This window comes from Micropterus salmoides, unplaced genomic scaffold (assembly GCF_014851395.1).
Source record: "Micropterus salmoides isolate LMB-PRFRI ecotype aquatic unplaced genomic scaffold, ASM1485139v1 Ms_hic_scaffold_2, whole genome shotgun sequence".
Classification (NCBI taxonomy): domain Eukaryota; kingdom Metazoa; phylum Chordata; class Actinopteri; order Centrarchiformes; family Centrarchidae; genus Micropterus; species Micropterus salmoides.
In genome coordinates this window covers 12,905,247-12,931,095 of record NW_024041150.1, presented here as the reverse complement: position 1 = coordinate 12,931,095, position 25,849 = coordinate 12,905,247, and the positions used below count along the sequence as shown (strand labels likewise).

The following is a 25,849-nucleotide window of genomic DNA, read 5'->3' as shown; positions in this document are numbered from 1 at the left end:
GGTTTAGTCCAAGCATGCGTAGTTCTTCCAGCAGTTGTGTCTGTTCGAGGTCAGATCAGGTTCTTACCACAAACAAACCTCTCCAGAGTTCGTGTGAAAGTGTACAGAGGCCGTAGACCAGGGGAACCACCGACCTTCCGGTTAGTGGACGACCACTCTACCCCCTCAGCCACAGCTCTATGTGTCTGTCTGCGGCTGAGCAGGTCGTGTACTGTGGCTCCATCAGAGCTTTGCTGCTGCTGAACCAAACCAATGAGCTGAAAGTCACTACAGCTGAGGGGAACAGAGTTGGGAGATAACTGGCTGTGGGTTGGTCACTACGAGTGACCTCTTTCACATTACACACAGTCATTTGGTCCATTATTAATCTAGAAATATTGATAATATTTTAATATAAATTGTGAACCAGACCCCTGACTCTGTAATGTGAAATGGGGCATGCATTGTGCCTAAATCACAAAGAATTATTACCTGGCTCTGCTGAGCTTTTTAGCTTCCTCTGGTGCATTGTCTTGGTTTTACAGCCCATTTATGGTATCGCTGAGTCTGAAATGCACTCATCAATCCCCCACAGGCATCCGTTTCCAGTAAAAAAGCTCTGCACAAGTACCAAACACTTACTACACTCAGCTGATGTTAGAGATAACATGCCCACGTGGTGCTGCTGCCTCCTGACTTGCGATTACACTTACATGTGTAGCAAAGGAAGCGCTTTCACTGTCATCGTGGACGTGTGTAGAGACTGGAAAACGGAGGGAACAAAATCATCAGGCAGTCGTGTGTCTCTTCACACATGGATTTTATCCTCAGTTATGCAAAACATGACATTAGCTGCCCTTTCACAGCTGCAGCCGAATCAGTATGCAGCAGCTGAGCTCTTGGCAGGCACAATCAAGAGGCTCCATCTCACTGCTCTCCTGGTGTCCCTACATGGCTCCCGGCCAGCCTCCAGAAATGATTTCAAAATCACTTTGCAAAGCTCTGTGTTGCCTTGCACGTTGCACAGCAGGTCTCGCATCTGCTGTGGTCCTTTAGCAGCAGCTATTAGATGCCCACGTTCTCTTCCAGATTCCAGTTAAAAGGCGGCCTGCATGCCTTTTCTGTTGCAGAAGACGGAATCCAATGCCAAAAATCACTGTAGAACTAAATTATTAACTGCCTATAATGTAATAAAACTGGAAATGTAATAGCATGCCCATAATGGAATAAAATGTTGAGCACATAAAGCTTAACTTTTTGCGTGTAATGTAATAAGTATTATCCTCACTGTGTGGATCCTCCCATAAGCCCTTTTGGTGTTGGGAACATCTCGTTGCCAACTCATCTAGACTTATTCAACTTCCTGGTGCAGCTCTCAGTGCAACCAGCAGTTAAAATTATGTTAATGTGTTTACTTTAATAAAGTTAAAGTTCTTATGTAGAGATAACTCATTACTAAAGATCTACTGCCAGGACTGTGGTAGCAGGCAGCTGAACTAACGGACACATCTAACACTACCTCACCAATACCACACCAATTTATGTTAATGCGTCACATTTTATAAATAAATAATAAATAATAAAACAGCCTAATAACAACAACAAAATGTAATCAGTTAGCATATGAAATGCAAAACAGTTATTACATTATGTTGCCAACATTTTTATTACATTTTAGACAGGTTATAACATTCCTACAGCGACCCAAATACCCAGTGTTACTCCGGGGCCTCCTCAGTGTGTGTGCTGCTGTGTTTTACCTGGTGTAGGCGATTCAGTTATCTCTTCCTTTAGAGTGCTTTATAACAAAGGGTTTACACTTCACAGCTTTACAGTGCATGGAAACTCTCTGCAGTGATGCGTAGCTCACATAATCATGCAGTCACAATAAAAACTGGGTCGTGGTTCAAATCACTTCAACTTAAGGTTGCCAAGCTCTCGTCATAAGAAAACAATGGCTGTTGATCAAGTGTACTGGCCTGAAAGGGTCGGTTCATGCATATAACAAAGTACTCAGCGCTACTATTGTCTAGCCGTACAGATAGTTATGGTTTTATTTGCTCAGGTTTTGATATCTGCCTCGGCCAACACAATGGAGACCAATGGAATTTCCTTTGTCCCTTTGGCCTTGAAATGTTTACACATTTACAAAGAATTTCAGCGACAACGTCTCTTTCCACAAATTGGAACAGTGACATTTCAGAGTGAAATCAACCTGTAATCTCCAGATCCACTCACATGGCCAAAGTAAATACATTTGGTGAACTCTCACAAACAATGCTAGCATCTTGTCTGGCCTGACTTTAAAGGGACGCGGAGCAGGGTAGTCCAATACAGAGGAAGCCGTCATATAATAGCTTATTAGCTGTGTTGCATCTTTTCATATACCTCTGCTATACTTTATCCATATGATTTTTCACTTCTGTTACTGTACTGGGTGGAGGCAGAAATCTGAGACAGAATTATCCAAAGCATAATAGCACTCCTCAAACCGGTCACAGTTCAAATCATTTCAACCTGAGGCTGCCAGGGAAACACTGGTGTGCTAATGGCTGTTCACAGGCCTTAATGTTGTTGCCTGCTTTCTGCAGGATCGCTCTGTCTTATTTATTATGGCCATTCTGCTCATTTTCCAGCTGCTAGCCTACCACAGAGCACTCTGAGGACTCAATAAAATACAGTGACACCAGCCTGCCCTCATCTTTATGGCCTCAAAACAAACTCTAAATAAACTCCCGACTCCACAGCACCACTTAACCCCAGCGCTGCTGGACACATTCAGACATGTTCACACAGTTACGAGCGCACACCACAGATGGGGACTCGAGTTTGAGACTCGGACTCCAGTCCAACTCAAGTCACACACACAGTGACTTCAGACTCGACTTGAGACTCCTCCTCAAAAGACGTCAGACTCGACTCGGACTCGAGGTGCGGGACTCGTGAACAATGTTTATTTTTAGGAAACGTCTGATGAGCTTGCCGTTATTCCCTCCCTCTGTGACCTATAACCTGCCTACATAACACGTAGCATCTGCTGCGCACGGTTAAAAACAGGTTACAGCTTTATTGATTTGAGAGTCAGGAGGATGTGTTGATGTCATTAACTGCATTGCACAGGTTGTGCTCTGTAAGTTAAAAACAGGTTACTGCTTTATTGTTGACCATGTAACTTTACGGTAACGTTACAGGGTTTGTTGACTTACAGTATTTAATAAGCTGTCAATAGTTGCATTGCACATTACATGGTTGTGCTCCGTAAATGAAAAGCAGGTTACAGTTACAGAATTCCTTATAGCCATGCAGTTTTATTAGCAACCTGGATTGAACGCAAGCTCATGAGCATTCATGCAAATACACACTCTTGAAATGGTGTGTGCTTTAGCAGCCTAGTGTTGTCATGGCAACCCCCTGGGAGTCTATCACAAGACACACTGTAGTCAACGCTGTCAGTACATGGTCTAGACTCCATAGAGGGTTGCTTCAGACTTTCATATGTGCTCTACACTTATAAGTGTAAATCATTAAAGAAAATACAGCGCTGTTCGTTACATAATTCTTTCCCTCTGTCTCTCCAGGGAAACCAGATCCTGAGCGGCCTCTCCCTAGACGAGTACAAGGCCACTCTGAAGATGATCGAGAGGGCTATTCTGGCCACTGACCTGGCCCTGTATATGAAGTAGGTACCAAATGTCAAGCCCAGATGGAAATCTGATGTGAGAGGGTTGGAGGGGGGAGGGGCAGAAGACAGAATGAGAAAAGGCAATTTGGGCAGAGGGAAGGTTTAGAAGTATTTTGCCTGGGGGTGATTACATTCACTCAAGACTTCACAAAACTGGTCCAATCTCACTTTTTTCATCTCAACAACAGCAAAGATTACGCCCATAATTACATTCCTGGACACTGATAAAGTCTTAATTACACTTAGATTACAAGAAAGCTGTTCTTCTTACTTGTAAAATTTAGTATTTACATTCTTTTAATGGGGACTTTAAAGCTACTGATTGAACTGCAACTCTGTGTTGCATGTTGTAGCGTTAACAGAGTATGCTCACTGCCCAGTGCAGTATGATGCAGGCACTCTTGGAAAATAATCTTTTATGGAAGATACAAAGTCACATAATGGAGGGTGGGTCAAGTCATTTAAAAATGTATTAGCCAAACATTTGAGTATAATCTAACAAGCTCAAAGCTGTTTCTCCTGCTGATATTGAATTCTTTGTTTATGCCAAACTTTTAAAGTGTATTAACTTGCTTTTTTGGCCACTAGGGGGCAGCATAACAGGCTGTAAACACAACATTGACATATTATCATCATTTAGTCATATTATTGAGTTGTATTTGTGAACATGTTAGCTAACAGTTGCCTATTTACACATCCAGCAGACAAAGAGCAACATTAGCATCCATTTGAAGCCATGTTAGTGTCCAACTGATGAATGTTATAAAATATAATTCAATCTCCTTTTAGCTCTGGTTTGGTCTACACCAGCTCCTGAGAAAAATATCTGGCTCTTTAAATGCTCCACTATGTTCTACACTAGGTAGGGTACAGCAGGTTTATCAGAGTATTATTTGTGAAAACAGCTGCCTGTTGAAAAGAAGGCTTATGAGAGCGGCTTAGAAGCATCTTAGCAGCTCAATAGAGCTGCAGCGATTCTTGTTAATTCTCTGTAGGTTTGTGACAATGGGTAACCTTTTTAAATAACTTTTTTTTTTTTACATTTGATTGACTTTTCATAAAGAAATATTGATTAGAGCAGCTTCAAGGTGTCAAAGGTCATCTGAATGAGCCTTTTAGCCTTCCCTACAACAAAATTCAGAAGTGCAAAAATGATTTTAATCCTACATCTACAATCTACCTAAAAAATGATTGCAAGGTATATTTACTTACTGTTATTTTGTTGTTTATATTTTGTACAGTTGTATGCATTGGATTGTTTTGAAAAAAAGTCAGTTGAATAGCATGGAAATGTCATTACATTTTGGTGGATTTTGGTGAAAAAATGTTTGTGGAATATAGTAGATCTCTACTCTTCCTTCCTTCTTGCATTTTACTTCCTTTTTTCATTCTTTCAATCCTTTTTTTTACTTTGTTTCATTAATCTACCTCAGTGATTTCACATCTTATCTCATCCCTCTTTCAGTCTAGACAGTGGGTGGCAGAGGAGGTGTGTACTGTAAGTTATATATGAGGATAATTAACTGCTATGTCATTGAACCTGTGTGTGTGTGTGTTGTCAGGAGGCGTGGGGAGTTCTTTGAGCTCACCAAGAACAGTCAGTTTGTCTGGGAGAACGAACATCACAGAGACTTACTGAGGTAACAACCCTCCAAAACTCAAACACACTTAGTGGATGATATACAGTGCAAGTACATAAATGATGGGACAAATACTTGTGCAGGAATAGTTTAACATTTGTGGAAATATGCTCATTAGCTTTCTTTCCAAGAGTGAGATGAAGAGCCTGTGTGTTCATTTCAGAGCTGGAGTCAGAACGTGGTTAGCCTAGCTTAGCATAAACACAAATGTAAAAACGGCAATTTGTGGTTTCAGGAGGAGTTGGAACTATTTCTTGACAAACAGCAGTTTATCTATCTGTCCAGTACTTAGTGCTGCAAACTCTCGTGCATTGACACTTTTCACAGGCTCTCACGCCGCACGTCCATTTTCTCATGCAGTGGAAAAACTGGTAAAAGCACAGCGTGAATCGACTCCACCCAGTTGATGCAACACCTGCGTACGCAGGGATAGTAATCAAGTTGCCAAATACAGCAAGTTTGATGTAACTGATGTCTTTCACCAAGGTAAAATGTAAAGTATGGATACATGAAGGGGACAAGGACTATGTTCCTATTACATTTAAGACAAGAATATGGCCCTGCTATAAAAAGTGCAATGAGATAACTTTGTGAATTGCTGCTATTAAATAAAACTGAATTGAATTTTGATCTTATTCACAGTGTGTTGCGTTTAAGTAGGCTAGCTGAAAATATGATAAAAGCATGTAAAAATGTAGAAATGCAGTGTTATTGAAATACTTTATTTGGGTGGGTTTTTGTCTGTAGTTTGGCAAGTGTGCTGATCAGCCATTCTTATTCATCATTGTCCCTGATTATTTACTTGGCTTTTATCAATACGTGCTTTAAAAATGTGACTTTATCTGCTGAATTTTTTAATAAAATTCCGTAGGGTTGAGGAGTGATGACCGACCACTATGGTGATAATGTCACATACACACACACCGGGCGGCTGTGGCTCAAGAGATAGAGCGGGTTGCCCATTAATCGGAAGGTCGGCACGGCTCCTCCAGGCTGCATGTCGAAGTGTCCTTGCGCAAGATACTGAACCCGGAATTGCCCCTGGTGGCTGTTCCACCAGTGTATGAATATGTGTGAATGTTAGTTTCTGTTTGAGCACTTAGGCTCAGTGTATGAATGTGTGTGAATGTGTGTGAAAGGTGAATGCGATGTAGTGTAAAAGTGCTTTGAGTGGTTGAAAAGACTAGAAAGGCATTACAAATACAGAGCGTTTACATACACAAAAATTGCACCAACATCACCAGTCTCACTCCACAGAGCAAGGTTGCATGCTTCACAAAAGTAACCATAAAATAATACAACCATAAGTTTCTTCAGCTGCTCTTTGAAGGCGCAGATCGTAAATCTAAAGGAAGAGTGAGCCACAGTGTGGGAGCCACCACTTCAAAGGCACGGTCACCATTGGGTTTCAGTGGCATGAGAAACGCCCAGTAAGTCCTAGTCTGAAGACCTATGTGACCTACTGGTGAAATAAGGGTGGAGAAGGTTAGAGATGTACGCAGGAGTCTCCAGCTAACTTGTCGGTTTTGGTCTCTGCAAAGGCAACAGTGGTACCAAACCTGGCATGACAACAGCACCTTGGGAAGCTGCACCTGGCTATTGTTTGCTGAGAAGTACTTAAAAGATGTTTTTAAGTTGAAGTTTGTCAGATAATAGTAAAGCAATATTTAAAGCAACATTTAATTTTGTGTGAAACAGCTCAATGAACTACAAATCTGGTCTCGCAAAATATACGTCACCAACATGTTAACGCTGTAATGCTAGCTACCGTTCAATGCTTGCTTGCCACTAGCTAGGAAACTTAGCTGTGTTCCACACACAAATGTGTCTCACCTGATGTGTTTAATCCATCGACTTCTGGTCCTACAGACTTCTGATCTACACATATGAGCTCTTTCAGTAACGTTAGCTTCAGTCATTGAGAGAACAAGTTATGACGTCACATATGCGACTTTTGGGTTTGTTGTCTTTGTAAATACATATTTTCACAGTCTTGAACTTCAACAGTTATATGACACACTTTGACTTTCTTGACTTTTATTATCTTAAATTATCTTTTAAAACTGAAAAAACACCATATGGGTAAATCAGGGCACAATTCAAATTGTATCAAAAAATTTGTTGTCTCTTGTTGTCTCTCGCTTTTGACTACCGGACATTTTCTTTCCGAAATAAGGTCCCATGTTTGTACACCAGAAGGGGAGGCTCTCTATACTGCCCTTCCCCTTGTTTCCAGTCTTCATGCTAAGCTAGGCTAATCACATCCTGACTCGAGCTCTGTACTTAACACACAAGCATGAGATCTCATTCTCAGAAAGAAAGCAAATAAGCATATTTCCCAAAATGATAAACTATTCCTTTAAGAGGGACAGAGCAGGACTTTGGTGTACTGTATATCTGTGTGCTATGAAATTACTGTTATTAGTTATTTTGTACAAATCATCTGTTCTTTACTAAGCAGTAAATCATGCATAAAGCAAAGTATTATTGATAGAAACATGAATTTTCAAGGGTTGTGCATTAGCTCAAATTTTCACACAGAAATCTAGTTTGATGTCAAAATTAAAACAAAGATTTCTGAAATGCAGTTAGCGATTTTTAACACACAAAATATGCTCATGTTTGACTTCCAGTGCCATAAATTCACTCCCAGTGGTTGGATGTGGCTTTGTGCTATGAGCTTTTGAAAGTTATCTGGAGGGTGTGGCTCTGTGAAGAACAATGTGTATCAATGTATCTCCCCCTTCAGGTCAATGCTGATGACTGCATGCGACATCTCAGCCATCACCAAGCCTTGGCCAGTGCAAAAAAGGGTAAAATGAATCCCATACATCCGTCTTATTCACCCATTTGTGTTGGTTGTACTGCAGTGCTGTTGGCCTTCTCCCGTACACAGTTTCCTTTCTCCTCCCTTACGTCTGTTTTTTTTGTAGTTATTTTCTGTAGAACATGTGACTTGTTTTTCTCTTCAAATTCAAAGCATTAAAACAGTTGCAACACAGCAACACATTAAAACAGCTGCTTTTGTGGTTTCCACCAACTCTGAAAGAAGTGTCTGACTCCTTTGCCAGGGGCCGGTGTTACGTTGCAGCATGCCAGTGAAATGCCAACATGGAAGAAAAAGGCTTATTAGCTTTAAGAGAAACCACCAGAAACATCTGTTAATGCACAGTAAAGTGTTTCCCACAGAATTACCATGGACTTTGGCGCCACACGCGGGTGGGGGGCAATCGATATTGAACAGCAGCTATGTATTGGGTGCTAACCTCGACAACCCAACTGTATTCTAACGTTAACACAGAGGTACTTATTAGCTAGGCTCCTTACATGCCTGCATGTAACTTATTTGAAGGTGGGTCTCTGACACTGACAGCGTTGTGTTTAGAAAATACACTGAACATAATTATAAATGCAACACTTTTGTTTTTGCCCCCATTCATCATGAGCTGAACTCAAAGATCTAAGACTTTCTGTATGAACACAAAAGGCCTATTTCTCTCAAATATTGTTCACAAATCTGTGTTAGTGAGCACTTCTCCTTTGCCAAGATAATCCATCTAACTTCTCAGAGTTAACTTCAGTGCTTTAGTTTTTCTATAAACACACGGCTCCGTTTCCATTTGTGAGAGAGGGAGGGAGCGAGCAAGCAGAGGTGCTGAGCAAATCTATGCGCTGTGAAATATGGTTTTACTCCTATTTAATAGTATACGTGGCGGTCAGTGTTGATATTGAGCCGTGTCGTGCGGCCTCAAATAAATCAGTGAATGGAAAACACTGCAGTGGGGTGCAGATTCTAGAAACTTTTATGTCATATTAGTTCTGATTGTGAGTTAGTTAAAATCACCTTAATGTTGACGCATGAAAAAAAACAACATTCCTTCAATTATCGATAAGCAAGCCAATTGCCAGTCAGAACAAGCCTAGGTGATTAGTAATTTTATGTGAGTTCATCACTACAAGCAACAACTTTTATATTGCACTTAGTCATTTGATTCTTTGTTACTGTTAAAAATATTATAGTGCAGATTTAAATTTAAACAGCTGTCCTTCAAAAGCTAATTCTCTATTGAATGGCAGAGGATAGAAAACTGCTGATCTGCCCTATGTTGGCTGTAACGTTCTAGCACTTCAGGCCACACCCTAATCACTGATGTCACAGCAGGGGTTTCTTATTTATTAAGCAAAAATTACAATAATAGTCAGATACATACAAACACACAATACAATGTCAGAGAGCTAAACACATATAATAGTAAACAACCGTTGAAAGAGTAAATCTAAGCAGCTTAGAAGCAGGTAAAGCGGGCGACCCAGCTGGGTTTAAGAGGTTTTATACATCCAAAGAGTTTATATAAAAACCAGACCAGGCTTCTAACGGAGACCTGTGTTTTTTTGTCAAAATGTGTTCCCGCACCAGGCAAGTAAACGGGGTAGGCGGCTATTTGGGACTCGGCTATTAATTGCAGTTTTACCGTACATAAATGTAGAGAAGTAAATTAATGAGGGAGACAAAAGGGGTAAATTCATTATACAACAACTATACGTAGAGGATTAAATACTGGTGATATGGTGTCAAGGAAGCTCATCAAATACACTGTTGTAACAGTCTACATAAATGTTGCTTTTTATTATTTATCAGGGAAAAGGATTTGAGAAGTGACTTAAATTCCACTAAAGAATGATGTTTGAGAACCTAAGAAACTAAACCACATAAATAAGAGACTTTTCCTTACTACTGTCATAGGAACACACTACATCATTAAGAGAAAAGTTATCATTGGGGGATGGAAAATAAAACAATTTAAATCAGACCAAAATTTCTTTATAGGTTCACATTGAAAGTAAAGATAGATAAATGTTTCATCAGCGCGTCCATAAAAGGAGCTGTGTTTCTCATTAGTTTCCAGAGGTAAAATACCAACTGTGACATCGCTGTTTGGGGTATGGCCTGGATTGATGCTTAAAGGTATCTACCTGTAAAGAGCAGTGCAGCACTTGTCTTTGTCTCTCTTTGATTCTGCAACTTCTCTTTACTTCTGAACAGCCACTCTCTTTCTTTCCGTCTCACTAGCACACATACAGTATATTTGTTTCAAGGTTCTCCTTACCCATCTCAGAGCTGTGTCCCCGTTCTTTCATCTCCCCGCTGACCTTCATTAGTTTGCACCTCGTTAGGAACCACAGGCGCAGTGGAGAGAGGTTCAGACAGGCGCACGCTCTATGTAATTGTGTGTATGTGTGTGTTGACAAGTGAGCGCTCATTAATAAAAACAGCTGTGCCCCTGTCCTCAGATGACACCTCCAAAAACCTTCAGGGCACACATATGCAAATATGCTCTCTCGCTTAAATACACGCACACAAGCACCTCATTCGGATCTCATTATCAAACTGTGCCTCTCATCTGTCAGAACCAAAGGGAAGATCATTTCCTCTGCAAAGATGACGAGGGGTTTGCATAATATTTTAACTTTGGCTTTAGTTTAATATTGGGAGTTTTACTTTTCAGACTATTTTAACCTTAAGTTTCAGAATCCTGTAACTCAGCCATAATCAGTTTGAGAATTCGAACTATTTAAAAAAAGGTTTAGTCCATTGGATACCTTACCCAGGAAGTGACGGAAGGGCTGCTACCAAAGAGAAGTCTCTGGTACATACATCGATCAGCCTAACATTAGAACCGCCTGCCTAATATTGATTAGGTCCCCCACTTGAAGCCAAAACAGTCCCATCAAGGCAAGGACTCCACTAGACCTCTGAAGGTGTGCTGTGGTGTCTGGCACCAAGACGTTAGTAGCAGATCCTTTAAGTCCTGTAAGTTGCGAGGTGGGGCTTCCATGGATCAGACTTGTTTGTCAGGTACATCCGACAGATGCTGTATTGGTTTGAGATCTGGCTAATTTGGAGGCCAAGTCAACACCTTGAACTCTTTGTTCTGTTCCTCAAACCATTCCTGCTGACAGAGCACATTATCCTGCCGAAAGAGGCCACTGCAGGATGTCAAAGTGACATCCACGTGAATGGCAGGACCCAAGGTTTTCACCGGAAAAACATTGGCTTGCCTTCTTCCCACAGTGCATCCTGGTGCCATGTGTTCCACAGAAGAAAAGTAAATGAAAACGTGATTCACCAGACCTGGTCACCTTCGTACAGTACTCTGCGGTCCAGTTCTGATGCTTACATGCCTGTTGTAGGTGCTTTCAGCTGTGGACAGGGGTCAGCGTGGACACCTTGACTGGTCTGTGGCTACGCAGCCCCATACGCAACAAACTGCAATGTTCTGACACCTTTCTATCAGAACCAGCAGGAACCTTTCCAGCAGTTTCAGCTACAGTAGCTCGTCTGATGGATCAGGCAACACGTACCAGCCTTCGCTCCCCACATGCATCAATGAGCCTTGGCCATTCGTGACCCTTTCGCTGGTTCACCGCTTTTCCTTCCTTGGATCACTTTTGGTACTGACCACAGCAGACCGGGAACACCCCACAAGAGCTGCAGTTTTGGAGATGCTCTGACCCAGTCGTCCAGCCATTACAATTTTGTCCTTGTCAAAGCTGCTCAAATCCTTACGATGCCCATTTTTCCTGCTTCTGACGCATCACCTTTGAGGACAAAATGTTCACTTGCTGTCTAATACATCCCGCCCACTGACAGTTGCCATGGTAACGAGATAAACAGTGTTATTCACTTCACCTGTCAGTGGTCATTATGTTATGGCTGATCAGTGTAGTTCAGTCCAGTGTGCATGCTTTAACTGCTAGATAGTCTTCACTTCACCAGCTAGTCTCTAACTGTGTCTGTCTGCTGTTTGGAGCTGGGCAGGTAGTGTACAGTGAGCTTTTTCACTGAAAACAGCTGCCTGCAGTACCACAGCTGGACTTTACGTGCATGAGAGTGGCAAGACTGAACTGAAACATACTGCGGGCTGTAACACCAAGACAATAAGATTAATGAGGCTAAGAGGCTCGGCAGAGCTGAGTGGAACTGCAGGGTTGGTTTGAATTCTCTGTGGGTTTGTCACTGTGACAACTTTCAGATTAGACATAGTTTGTTGATCCATTATTAAAAAGCAACATATTGCTTAATGCAGCTTTAAACAACAGTAAATGATTGCCAGAAAAAAAGGACAGGGTGGATTTTGTCTTTATTTGATAGCTGACAGAGTAGACAGGAAATGTTGGGAGACAGTGCGGGGTATGACACAAACAAAGCAACCTGTCCAGAAGATGGCTATGTCTCCCTGTACCAAGTCTAGCCTTGTTACAATTGAACAATGCATATACTGTAAGGCATGATTTTCTGCTTCAGCTCCTTGTTCGTGATGTCAGCAGCCTACAGGTGCTTCCTTTCTCGGTAGCAACTAGAATATTTGACTCAGTCTTGAGTTAAGATGACTTGGTCTTGGACGAGTTCAAGTTCGAGAAGACCTGAGCTTAGAACATTTCTTAACATATCTTCACAGCCTTCACAGACACAAGTAACTTCATCCATGGAATGATTCATTCTCTTAGTTTGAAGCTTTTCAGAAGTCAGTCAAATGTATTCTGTTTCATATGATATGATCACCTTCTGTTTTAGACAGTATAGACTTTATATTTATTATATATATATATATATATATAGGTATATATATATATATATATATATATATATATATATATATATATATATTTTAGTTTCCAAGCTCAGCTCACAATCCCAGCAGATCAGCTGATTCTGATCTTAGCATTCATTGGCAAATTCCGTACAAAGCATTTTATTTAAGCTGCTATAGCCTGCCTGCCCTTGCAGAGGTGCAAGCAGCTCATAACCCGCAACCACTCCAGCTCTGCCTTACAGGCCATATCTGATTAATCATGTAATATAGTATTAATGCCTGCTCTGTTCTGTATTGGGGGTCTTTACTGTTGCTCTCTGCCTGGGGCTTTCGTCATGGCTTTTCCACATAGGCACGTTTTATGGGCAGAGGTGTGCTCTAAGGAAGTTTCCAGAACAGAGACAACCCACCAAACATGACTACAGAGGTACAATATCAGTTTCTTTGGTGAAAGTTGTCCTGATTGAACTACAAATATAAGACCCGAGTTGTAATAAACCAGAATTATCCTTCCTGTTGTTCTGGTCTCAATCTAAAGTCTTTTAGACCCCCCGTCTCGGTTTTCAAATGGGTTTGATTTAGATGGCCTTAAATGACCCCAACGGTTTTACTTGCTTGACCACACTGATCATGAACATATGGCTTAAGTGTGTGCAAGCATCCTCCAAAATCCTGTGGTTAGGTCTTTCTTGCGGTTGTTGGAAGGCTAATGAAGTTATTTTGACACAGAGCTAACTTGAGGATAAGTAAATAAAGACAAAGTTACTTAGCGTCACCTGTTAACATTTGCCTCATCCTGAGTGTTGGTTTTAGACAACTTATTATAGCTGTCCCCCTGCAGCTCCATCGCAACTGAGCCTTGATTACAGACAATCAGTGAGCTGCAGATGGCTTCAGCACACACAGAGTGATACTGATTGGAGCCCGAAGCTGCAGTCAGATCTCATTTACCTCTCTCTGTCAGCAGACCATTACCTTAGAGTGACACTAGCCTTTCCTTCTCGCCTTTTATCTTGTCTTGTTCTCGACTTGCCTGTATACATACCTACTTTCTATCACTTAGATTCTACTTGCTTGCTATTATTTTTGCCTGTTTCTGTGTTCTTCTTTACCTTCTTTGGTTAAATTCTTGGTCAGTGTTATTCTTTTCCAGTCCTTTCTCAACGTTAAAGTTTGATAGTGTTGACTCTGGCAGCGGAAGCATTATGTCTTCTCCATGGTAGGATGTCCCAACCTCGTTCCTAAAATCAGCCTCCTAGGATGTTCATTAAAATGCCTCCACTGTAATTCAAACTGACACAAATATGCATGAGAGTTTCCGAGGTGAGGTATAATAATAGCTAATAGGAATGATTTGCATAGCTAAAATGTCAAGCTGTGCACCCACCTGTAATGTCCCGTCCAAATCAAACTTTTGTGGAGGAAGTGATGTTGACATAGAAACTTGTGAAACTTAGTTTGAAATATGGAATCTATTCAGCCTTAATGGACTTAGTGTTTCATGTGACACATGCTACAGTCCTTGGGCTCACATGTGAATATAAGCAGAGTTGCAAAATGTGAATCTTTTTATTTTTTGGAAGGCTTTAATGTCTTCCTTTTTTGTTCTTCATATGAAAGTTGAACTTTTCGAATCAACAAAGATTCTGTATGAACTCATCAGTCTTCTCTCTGATGCAGATTGCGGAGCTGGTAGCCACTGAGTTCTTCGAACAGGGGGATAAGGAGAGACGTGAGCTGAACATTGAGCCCAGTGTAAGTGCAGTGTGTAACTTCAGGGGTTAGTTTGTGTGACAAACTTTTCCAAGAAGTACAACATAATTTGTGGTGTGCCTCAGGCATCCGTTTTGGGTTCTTCAGTTTTTAACATTCATGTAAATTAGCTTGGTTGTCATCAAAAGACAAGGCATCTAATTCAAGAGCTATACTGATGATTTAAGATACAATATGTCTGTTTAGAGCTGATACAATTAGTTGAGTAATCGATCCTAATTAAAAATTCATTGGCAATAGTTTTGGTAATTTTTCAAGCAGAAATGCCACTGGTTCTATCTTCTCCAATGTGAGGAGTTGATTTTATTTGTCATACGCAATAGCAAATGAAAGCAGCCCCATCTCAGATCTGGTTTAAATATGAATAGTCTACAAAATAAACTGTTTTCATTTGAAAGCATTTATTTAGTTTACATGTCATTTTTTCTGTCCTTTCACTTTAGGACCTGATGAATCGTGAGAAAAGAGATAAGATTCCCAGCATGCAGGTGTCCTTCATTGATGCCATCTGCATCCAGTTATATGAGGTAATTCAACCAATTAAACTTGCAGTGACTACTGTATCTGTAAACCACTGAACCATGCCAGTGCAATGGTTGGCACTCATCCTAATTTCCCACTTGCTCGAAAGATGCTGTCAGTCTGTCTTAAATTGTGAATAAATGTGTCAAAATGTGAAACAATATGTTGTATTAAAAAACAATGCTCACTGAATTTTCCCTTGTTAAATAAAATGTATTTGTTGCTGTCACAGACCTTGGCTGGCATGTCGGAGTATTGTTCCCCGTTGTTGGAAGGATGTCAGGAAAACCGCAAGATCTGGAAGCGTTTGGCCGAGGAGTGTGAGAAGGGGACTGTCAACGGCTTGGTGTGATCCCAATGCCAGTTTAGTTTTTCAGCCAACACAAATTCCCCCTGCCCAAACAGGTCATAATATTAACATGCTATCTAAAAGGACAAAATAACATGCTTTGCGCACAGAGGTGGCCAAAGAATGTATGGTGTGGCGAAAAAAAAATATGTGGTGAAAAAAACACTTAATTAGGTTTGACAGTGAAAGGCCAGGTTCAGGTCCCAATTTATGCCGTGTTGTTTCTAAGTAAAATCACAGTTACATACAACTTAGGTCTTATTTTGTTATGTTTGTCCATCCTTCTTATCTGTTAAAATAAAGTTGTACTCACCAAGAGTATTACTGAGATTGGGGAATGCAGCAGCAGCACTAAACAAGACCAAGAGCCATGCTAGCAGCCAGGCTTTATTTAGGCACAGCGGTGATTGGAGCTGAATGCTAATTGAGCTGAATGCTAATATAAGCATGCTAAAAGGTTCACAAGGATAATGTTAGCATGCTGATGTGTAGGATATAGTGGTGAGGTACTATAAAATATGTTTCCCATGGTCACCATCTTAGTCTAGCATGTTAGCATGCTAACATTTTACAGGAGAGCTAAAAATTATGGGATGGGTATGTAATTTGTTTTGTGTTTATTAATTAACTAAAGTAGTGCTATAGGAAACTTAAAGGTGGGGTATGAGATTCTAATCCAATACGTCTGTCTGTCACTGTCTGCTAGCTGTGCGCTGAAAATAAATCTGGTGTTTGGACACAGTCCTGGCTCTGTAAGTAGGAAACAAAGAGGCTTGGAGCGCACAACACTACTCCAGCTGTTCCAGCCATGATTTATGTGTCAGTAATGTTAAATGACTTACCCACGGACATTCAGCTGACTTTCTAGTTCACAAAGACATGCTGTTGTTGTGACGTTAGCAGCAGGAGAGTTGTGAGTATTGCTGTGTGGAGGTGGTGTGCAGCTCTGGGCTCTCGTCCTCTCTGCATGTTAGCTTCGCAGCAGCAACTGTAGCCACAGTTTGCCTACCCACAACTAACGTCAGTTACATTACTTGCCGTGTCGTTTCTATATTATGGTATTTGTCATGGTTTTGGATTCCTCCAAAATCGCATACCCCACCTTTAAGGGATTCATCCTCTTGGAACCATCAATGTCTGTACAAAGTTTACTTCATCAATTCATCAAGTGAATGTAGAGATTTTTCAGTCTGGACCAAAGCTGTGGACTGCCTGAAAATTTCCTATGGTGCACATAAGTGGTGCAGTCAGCTAACCTGTTAGCAGACCTGCCGTGTTGTTAGCTAACTTTGAGGCTAACAAAACCCCCGGGCTAATATAGTCTGAAAGAGAAAGCAAAGGTGAACAGTAAAATGATCAGTCAAAATGTGTGTTGTCACAGTTTACCAGACTTACTGTACTTGCTGTAGTTTAGTGCACTGAGTGATTATTATCAACATTTTGAGCTGTGATCACTTTCAGTTTAAAGATTATCTCACTGCACTTTTCATTTAGAGCAGATCTAGACTGTACTCTTTGTAATATTATATTTACAGAGCCCCAAAATTTCCCACCATGAGCAAGCACTTGGTCACAGTGGCAAGGAAAAACTCCCTTTAACAGGTAAAAACTTCAAGCAGAACCTGGACTCAGGCTGGACAGCAAACTGCCTCGACTGGTTAAGAGAGGACTTTGTTGTGGCAATGTTCCCAGATCTCAATAATAACTTCAGTGAGTACACATCTTAACAGATAGAAATGATGGCTAAACTACAGAAATAAGACCGAAGTTGTCATATCTCTAACCGAAAACCTTGAACAAATTGTCTTAATTTAAATGTTAGCTATCTCCCATGAGAAACAGGTGAGAATGACGTGCAATGTTGTGTTAATAACACAGAATCCTTGTTTCAGGTTATGCTCATTTCCCTGAACTTTGTGCGACTTGTCTTCCTGTCACCATTCTTTCATTGCTTTCACTCACCAGAGAAAGTAACAGTCAGCACTAAGCTATATTTATTACCATAGCAATTTTTATTTTTGCACAAGGTCTCTCTCACAGATAGTGAAATTTAGGGGAACACTGAATGGTAAGAAATAGATCCCTGGGGATCAGCACCATTACAGTGGAATACTATATACTTAAGATACTGTCACAATAATCTGATGAGCTTGTTAAATATCTCCATACACAGCACACACACACACAAGGGTTTGAGTCTTTTGTAACATTGTTTTCACTCATTGTCTACTGCATATTTATTTTTGTTTTATATATTTATTAGAGTTTCTATATTGTAATGTCATCCTTTTTTCAAGAGCACACAATTCTATATAAAGAAAACATAGTTTTCATACTTCATCCCATCTCTGCTTTTTTAAAAAGATCTTTCTTAGTAACAACTCTTTCAGACGACATTTGGAAATGTACTGTATTGTGTTATTTGGAATTTTCTTTAGTTTTCAAAATGTAAAAGAGCCAAAGACTAGGCCTGCAATTTCAAATGGGTCTAGATTTTTCCACTGCCTTGTTGTGATAAAATAGGACCAGTTCACAATTAAAACAGACAAAACATTTTAGTTGTCCACATGCTTTCCTCCTGTAAGTGTCTGTTTTTTAACAATTGAATGATTGTGGGCAGCCTGTCTAGACAGTGCTTGGTTGACTTAACACCTTGACGTCACTTGAATTTCAACCAGCAATAGAACATAAGTGAACTTTGCTGAAAACCAAGCAATACGATGGCACAGGGGTGTTGTCCAGATCTGGTACACTCTGTGCTGCCACACATTATTCAAATATGACTTACTGATCAGCAAAAATACATCATGGCGTACATTTATAAAGACCTTTTACCAACCATCAAGTTTGGCTGATGAAACTGATGTAAAAGAAATTAATTCAGCCGGGTTCAATCAGGTTTTACTTTTACTGCAAAGCCCAATTGTGGAATGAAATTTGGTGATAGGCTCTCTGCATATAAAATAGTTCTGAATGTACGGGGGCGGTTACTGTATGCTGACCCAGATTCTTTTAAAAGTTAAAATCACACTCAGTCTCTTGGAGAAGAAACCACTGCTGTCCAGTGGGTAAAATGTTATAGTATGTTACAGTTCTGGTGGCCAAGACAAGCCAATAGCACATATAGCAGTGGTTCCCAACGTGGTGGTCAGGACCCCCCAAGAGGTCCCTAGATAAATCTGAAGGGTCAACACCACCACCCAAATGAGTAAATGGATACAAAACGGTGCAATACGAAGCTTTTTTATTTTTTTTTTTTTACAACTTTTCCCAAATAGTTTATGAAATACAGCCCTCTAAAAAAAAAAAAAAACCTTACAATGAAACTATTGGGAGAAAAGAAATCTCCTTGGTAGAACCGCTTTAACATGTCCACGCTAAGACTGGGTATCATTTCAAATGTTTGATTCTAGAGCCTTTTTTACCTTAAAAGTGACTGCTTGGATTTGACAGTTCAGTTACTGAAGCTTGGTTAAACAGCCAGTCAAGTTACAGCAACCGAAAAGTTTTGACAGACATAAGGTAGCAAGCAATGTCCGCCCGTGTGGTGGGGCGCGGACATTAGATGCACAGGTGCATAACAAAAAACTGAAGGTTTATCGTAATAAAGATTTTGGTGGTTTACTCTTCAGCATTCAACTGCTATCATTCAGATCACTTTAAACCTTTAAAAATTAGTGCTCAGTACATACAGTAATTGATGGATGCCCGATCTTAATTAAGACACTTGTTCTTTGAATAAGTCTCCAGGACTGTAATACATGCGCCTGTTGCATAACTTGTGCTTTTTTTAAAAACTAAATATCTATAACTTCCATACTGCATCAGTCTCTGCGTTGTCTTGTTTGTTTTGTTACATGCAAATGAGAGAGCATTATCCCTATGAGAACATCTGTCTTTAGAAAAGAGACTTGACAAAATAAGGTACCATTATGAAGGTGTCCACAGCTGCAACTGTCAACACCGCTCAACATTGTGAGCCCAGTGAACGGTTTGTCCCATTTGAGAAAAACACCAATTGTCTCTGCATACTGTGTCCACTACAAACCCACGTGAAATCACCTGGAACCAACCAGTGACTTTATGTTGCACTGACACCTTCAGGTCAAAAGCGGTAACAACACAAAAAGAAATCTTTGTGAACGACATTTATTTATGATATTTTATAAAAGTTTCTCATATAAACCACTAACTTCTAAAACAGAGGTTGACAACTTGAGAGAAAGGGGAAACAATAATAAAGAAAAGAGACGGTTCCTAACAGACAAATCACTTCTTATGAGAAATATTTACATCAGTGTAGATCAGGTTGCCAACACCTTCTCAAAAAGAAGTTCAGAAAACAGGCAGGAGAACACAGGTCCTCAGTTTACAGAGTACTGAACAGACGCAGACAGTGAGGTAGGACGGGGCAGTGTAAAATCTACTGTTTTCTATCAGCGGCAGGTGCTATATACAGCTCACGAGGTGGAGGGGGGGACCACGGTTTAGGGATTTAAACTGAATCAGTCCTCTTGTACGCCACCATGCTGTTCACCTTGTGGATGGAGGTGGTGAAGGAGCGTAAACGCACCTCCTCTGATTGGTCGATGATCTGCGGCCCAGACTCTTCCCACTTTTCAGGAACCACCAGGTCTTTGTCTGTGTAGACCAGGAGGTCAAATGCACCTGGAGAGGAGGGGTCAAAGCTCACAGTTTCAGTTCTGCATCATTGACATGTAAATATCAAACATCAGTTAGAAAGTCTGTCTGGTTACTCACAAGGCGTCTCCAGCAGCGGCAGGAAAGTCACTGTGGCTGTGATCTGTCTGATAACAGAGCGGATCTCATCCTGAATGGTCTTAATGGACTTCTCTCGGGGAGCACTGGGTAACACATGAGAACTGAGTTTACATGCATGGTCTAAAGTACCGCGCACACACACACACTGAAGTGGTGTCCAGGGGAGAACTGTGTGGTCATAACGGCCGCCATGAACATGTGTATAGTTAAATGTTACTTGTCAGCTGAGCAAGACAAGACTTGACTTCAGCGCCACATCTGAACAAAGGCAACACTCCCTATTCAAAGGATTGTGCTCAAGTACAGAGAACAATGTTGTGTCGGGATCAGCAGCATAATTGCTTGACACGTTGCCACAGTATGGTGGTGTGGCCATCCTTTGCTTTAACTTCAGTGATGCACAAGTCCAAAATAGGCTTTCATACGACCGCTGATTTAAACTTTTCCTTATTAAAAACCCCCAAAACACATTCAATCAATCAATTTGATTCTGTGGCAACACATTAGCCACTGTGGTACCTTTTGAGTAAATTTTTCTAAATGCTTCTATGCAGTTGCTTATGATTCAGCAGGAAGTATTCTGTATTTTTTTTATTCGTTATTACTTGTGGACTGTAATAATTCATTTTAAATCTTTATTTAAGGTTGCCCTCATAATAACTGGCCAGGTACAACAGATGATAATTAGCTTGTTGAGCTAACTCTGGCTCCTTTACAGTTATTTTACTGTTAATTAATGAGCACTGACCCTGTCAAATAAACTTATTGACTACCCAGTCTGTGGCTCTCAGCTCCAAGCCCAGTGCTTCCTACACAAATAAAGTTTTTCTTAAAATGGCTAAATAATTTACTAAAACAGCTGGGTAGTGTAGTTTTTAGCCAATGTTACTCAAACAGGAGGAAATTGGGTATTTGTTGGGGACTATTTTCAGAGGCGGATGATAAATTCACATTTGGTGCTCTACTGAGTATTTGAGGCAACAGAACACCCTATGTTGGGTTGAGTCAAAATAAACTACAGTACAGTTTAATAGTTTACAGAAGAAGATACACATATAGTCCTTGTTATCAGATCCACTGATTATTGGTTTGGCTCTGCATGTGCGATTTGTTGACAAGTAGAAAAATGTAAATCATCTCTGGACTGCCTGTGGCCCTGGAAGATGAGTCATGACTGCCATCTGCTGGAGTCTGATTGGACTACAACTTAATGAATGCACAAAGAACCAACACAAATTCCAAACAATGTTACAAATTACTGTCATTCATCACCTAATCTCAAGAGTGACGTAGTCTCCAAAACGATCTGAAAGATTAGCGTTTAATAAATGAATGCAGACAGTAGAGGAGCTGACCTGCTCTCCTTGGCTGACTTGTCACACTCGATGTCAAACTGCCATCTCTCCAGCACCTCATTGGTTTCCAAACATGTGATCACCAACACTAGCTTCTGCACGGTGCACTCAAACAGCCACTCTGCAACACAGAACCAACACATTTACTGGCTGACACCGAGCAGGCCCAACAGGCTCAAGATAATACAAACCTTCAGTTAGTACAAAACAGATTTATGAATACAGGCATGTGTTTTTAGCTGTTTGAGTCTGTTCCCTGTTCTTTTCAATACATTTTGCTACATGTGAAATAAGAGCTCACACTGGTGTGCACCTTTCAGTGCGTGCTTTCTCAAACTGTTGAAGCTATATTAAAGTGTACTTTTAATCACAATTTGAATACAAAATATTATATTTTGTGCAATCAGCAGCTTCAGGGCTTAGACAGGTGCAGCTGGAAAGGGTAGGTCATCTGATTTGAAATGTCAGATGAAAGGATAGTTCGAAATTTCAAGTAGAGCGTAAACAAGGAGTTTATAATGTATTGATATTTGGTTAGTCATTAATTCAACTGAGAATGTGTTGCTTTTCCTCATCTTATCTTGCAATAAACTGAAGATCTTTGGGGTTTGGACTGTTGGTGAGACAAAACAAGCTATATGAAGACATCGGCTGATAATTGTGATGGCCATTTCTCTCTATTTTCTGTCACTTTATAGACCAAATAATTAATAGGACAGGTTTTGATCAGATTAATCGATAATAAAAATAATCGTTACCTGACTCAAATCTGACAGAACCCGGGAAAATATCTGAGTTAGGGCCGACATGTTTGGCTGCATACGGCTACATGCTCAGGTTGGTTATTTACAAATGTAATTTAGTGCCCCCTCCTGCCACGTTTACCAAGTCGATATGAAATGTCCAATGGGAACAGTGAGATGGTCAACAGTGTAGCCAATGTGTTGCTTTGCATGAATTCAATAAAGCAATAACATGGCTTCAGGTCTCAAATTTGGCAGTACAGGTCAGTTTGAGGTAATATCCGGCAAAATAACTAATTCCACTAAATTTGTCAGTTGCCTCTTTCAAGGTTAAACAACACAATGAGGCCATAAACAATGGTCTTTCTTACAGGTGTCACGTTTGCCCTAACAAAGCAGTGGGAAGCCTGAATGTGAGGCATTCAAGGTACAAGGAAGCAATCTACCTTTGAGCTGAGACACCACGTTCGTCAGGTAGTTCTTCAGTTTGGGATCAGTGGTAAGTTGAAGGCTCATGTCATAGTGGGTGACTCTGGTGAATGTCTCTGGAGGATAGATGCCCCGCTGGTACAGGATGCTGTTGATGCCAAACGCTGAAGAGAAGTGAAGCGAAAGTGAGTCAGTCAAGCGGCTCACAGTTAAACAGCGTTCAAAGAGGAAAATGCAAGGCTAACAAACAAGTTCCACAACCCATTTAATAACAGAGGTCTAACTAGATGAGAGTAGATAAAATATACATATGTATTTAAAGATATCATGCAACTGTTGTCCATTGTAAGTTGCTGTAAAGTTAGCATGGTTACAGCTGCAGAATGCCTGCTTTTCAATGTAGCATTGGACTTACAGTAAGCTAACAGTACGTTAGCGAACCGCACAAATGCTGCCATGCTTAACGTTAGCTACTAGCAAGGTTGACGTCACAACCACTCGTACCAGACACACCAGACACCACCTAACATAAAAGTATTTCAACTGACAACTGAAGTCTGTCTCCTGTTCTGTTTGTTCCGTTCGACATTTTCACCAGTATTGTAAGTAACGTCCAGTCCGCGGTGGGCGTTGCACTTCACCGTGAACACGTTCTAGCCGCAAAAGTTAAACTTTCAACAAACCGCATTGAGTCTGGTTGGTTGTGTGCTAAAATGTAGCGTACCGGGTAATACATTTCGATCGAACACTTTATTTTCAGACCCTATGACCATGCTGAGCTACACAGGCCCCGCAGCGTTAACGTTAGCACGGTAGCGCTGCATGGCTGCGTGTCGAGGACGTTCAACACGATTTGCTGGGGAAAAAAACTATACCTTTACTCCAAATACTTACAGAAGAACTCGGCCACTAGCTCCGCGCTTCCTTTCAGAGTAATTCCTTTCAATGTGCTCGTCATTTTCTTACACTTCTGGTTGAATTCTCGACAATGAACCTTTGTTGTGTTGGGGTTTTTTTTTTTCAACTACCCGCCGCCCAGTTTGAAATTTCTCAGCTCCGCATTCTTGCGCATGCGTGAAAGATTTCGGCGCACTGTTGATGACGTTTCAAATGAAACCACTGAGAGCAGCGTGAAACTCACTGGCTCATTCAGTGCAAGGATTTCAATTGAGATTATTTTGGTCTGCAACATTACATTTTACACGTTTACTAAATAATAAAAAATATAATATTTATTATTATACTTATTATTATTTTAGTGAACAGGGTAAAACAAATTTATCTCAAAATCTGTCACAAATATAGTGATCACCTGAAAGGGAAAGCACTCAAAGTTATGTAAGATGTGAATTTGTAAGGTTCAAGTCCCAACACCCGCATTTCTTCTTCTACAGTCACTGCTTTAGAGTCATTATCGCTTCATCACTCCTAGTTTGTATTATTCTCCAGAGAGGTGGGTGACAGTTTTTATAGTATTTATAATAAATCATGTTATTTCTGACAATTTGTGGTATTTTTTTTCCTACGACAGAGTACTAGGGCCACATTAAGAAAAAAAAATTGAGGTTGAAGGTTTTTTTTAATTTATTTTGCATTTCGAGAATAAAGTCGGAATGGCATGAATAAAGTCAGCTCCTTTAGTCAATCAAATCTTGTTAGAATGACTGTCCTCCTTGCCAGCTGCCATGTAGGATACCTCATAATCAGCGTTTGCTTTCAGTAAAGAGTACAGTTGCACCTCTTCAGGAACTCACCTCACTCCAAAGATGTAACCCATAGGTCAAAGTCTATGACGTAGCCTACATGGCAGCTGGCAGTCACTCTAATATGATTTGATTGACTAAAGGAGTCAACTTTATTCATTCAAAAGAAGAATTCATTTCAACTCTATTCTCAAAATAGCACTTCAACACTATTCTCATCATGTTTTTCACTTTATTCTCAACATTTTGACGTGCATCTCAACATTAAATGCAAATTGAATAAAAAAATCTTCATCCTCAATTTATTTCCCGTGGCCCCTAATACTTTGTTTCCCTCATCATGAGAATATTTGTCTTAACCTGTTGATGTAAAGCTTTTGGCAGATTTGCAGGAATAAAGTAGTTTTTGACAGCTAGCTAAATGTTGCTAACTTAAAGATACATTAAAAACTAAGCTAACACTCCTGTTTGCTATGTAGGCTATTTATTTAATTTGTGTAGGGGTTGCAGAGAGCAAATCTGTATCATCCCAGTCCCTGCATGTTATGAGCTCACATTTTTCTGTGTTATCACAAGCCCCTTGCATTAGAGTGACTAAACTATTCTTCTGTGGGAGATGAGCTGAAGTTATTTAAGAGCTATCTTGGTCTTTATTTCTAACCAACACAACACAGAATCCACCAGTTAAATAAAGCACAAGAGGAGCCAAATAAGCTGTGAGTTAGAATGAATAAAGGTTGGTAGAACAGTTCCCAGCATCTGCTGGGATACTGCCATCTTCCACTGCAAAACAAAGCATTCACATACAGTATATTAACAAATTGGTAATATGCTCACCAGAGGTTACAAATAAGTGATTAGTACTTTGGAAGTCAGCAAAATGCATGTGTGACTAAGAGCAATAAATTTGATAATTAGTGGCAGTAGCAGACTTGGGCTGTTTGAGAGGGAGGAGTAAAAAAATTAAAAGGGCACCAGCATGTGACTGTATCATGTGGGTGCACGTTTGTGAGATTTGTCTCACAAACGTGCACCCACACGTGCACTGAGGCTTTTTATATCATTATTGCTGTATTGACTCAATATTATTTTGGCTGTGTGGTGCGCCTTAACTTATATGGCCTTCAAAACGTTCACATGAAATACAAACATTTTAAAATGTACAATATACTTTCCAGTCCACTCCCCACTCAGGATGAGAATGCAGTGGTACTGTATCTTCAAGACAAAATCACAATCACACAGAAATTATCTTTAATGGCACACTGGCTGACTTATGTTCACTATTAGAATTATG

At 40.4% G+C, this 25,849-nt stretch overlaps 2 protein-coding genes across 7 annotated transcripts in view; one reads left to right on the top strand and one right to left on the bottom strand.

The window, feature by feature from the left end:
* The window catches only part of pde5ab (phosphodiesterase 5A, cGMP-specific, b), a 112,224-nt gene extending 93,370 nt beyond the window's left edge, over positions 1–18,854 (top strand). For all 6 annotated transcript variants that reach the window (XM_038731236.1, XM_038731233.1, XM_038731232.1 and 3 more), the window contains 6 exons: positions 3,558–3,658; positions 5,224–5,301; positions 8,051–8,114; positions 14,577–14,651; positions 15,113–15,196; positions 15,424–18,854. In XM_038731236.1, coding sequence (XP_038587164.1) covers positions 3,558–3,658; positions 5,224–5,301; positions 8,051–8,114; positions 14,577–14,651; positions 15,113–15,196; positions 15,424–15,543 — 522 coding nt within the window. In that variant the 3' untranslated portion in view covers positions 15,544–18,854. The remainder of the gene's footprint in view (positions 1–3,557; positions 3,659–5,223; positions 5,302–8,050; positions 8,115–14,576; positions 14,652–15,112; positions 15,197–15,423) is intronic.
* An 819-nt stretch (positions 18,855–19,673) lies between these two features.
* mad2l1 (MAD2 mitotic arrest deficient-like 1 (yeast)) lies at positions 19,674–23,900 on the bottom strand. Its single transcript, XM_038731238.1, has 5 exons — positions 23,744–23,900; positions 22,867–23,013; positions 21,678–21,798; positions 20,302–20,405; positions 19,674–20,208 (listed from the first exon to the last, which is right to left on the bottom strand). Exons 1-5 carry the CDS (start codon positions 23,805–23,807, stop codon positions 20,036–20,038), a joined length of 609 nt encoding a protein of 202 aa, XP_038587166.1. The 5' UTR covers positions 23,808–23,900; the 3' UTR covers positions 19,674–20,035.
* Between the last annotated feature and the right edge of the window lie 1,949 nt (positions 23,901–25,849).

Coding starts and splice junctions, on each gene's coding strand:
- mad2l1 (XM_038731238.1), bottom strand. CDS start 23,807: ATGACGAGCACATTGAAAGGAATTACTCTGAAAGGAAGCGCGGAGCTA. Junction 23,014..23,743: donor GCTAGTGGCCGAGTTCTTCT/GTAAGTATTTGG, acceptor ACTTCTCTTCAG/CGTTTGGCATCAACAGCATC. Junction 21,799..22,866: donor CGTGGTGTCTCAGCTCAAAG/GTAGATTGCTTC, acceptor TCTGTGTTGCAG/AGTGGCTGTTTGAGTGCACC.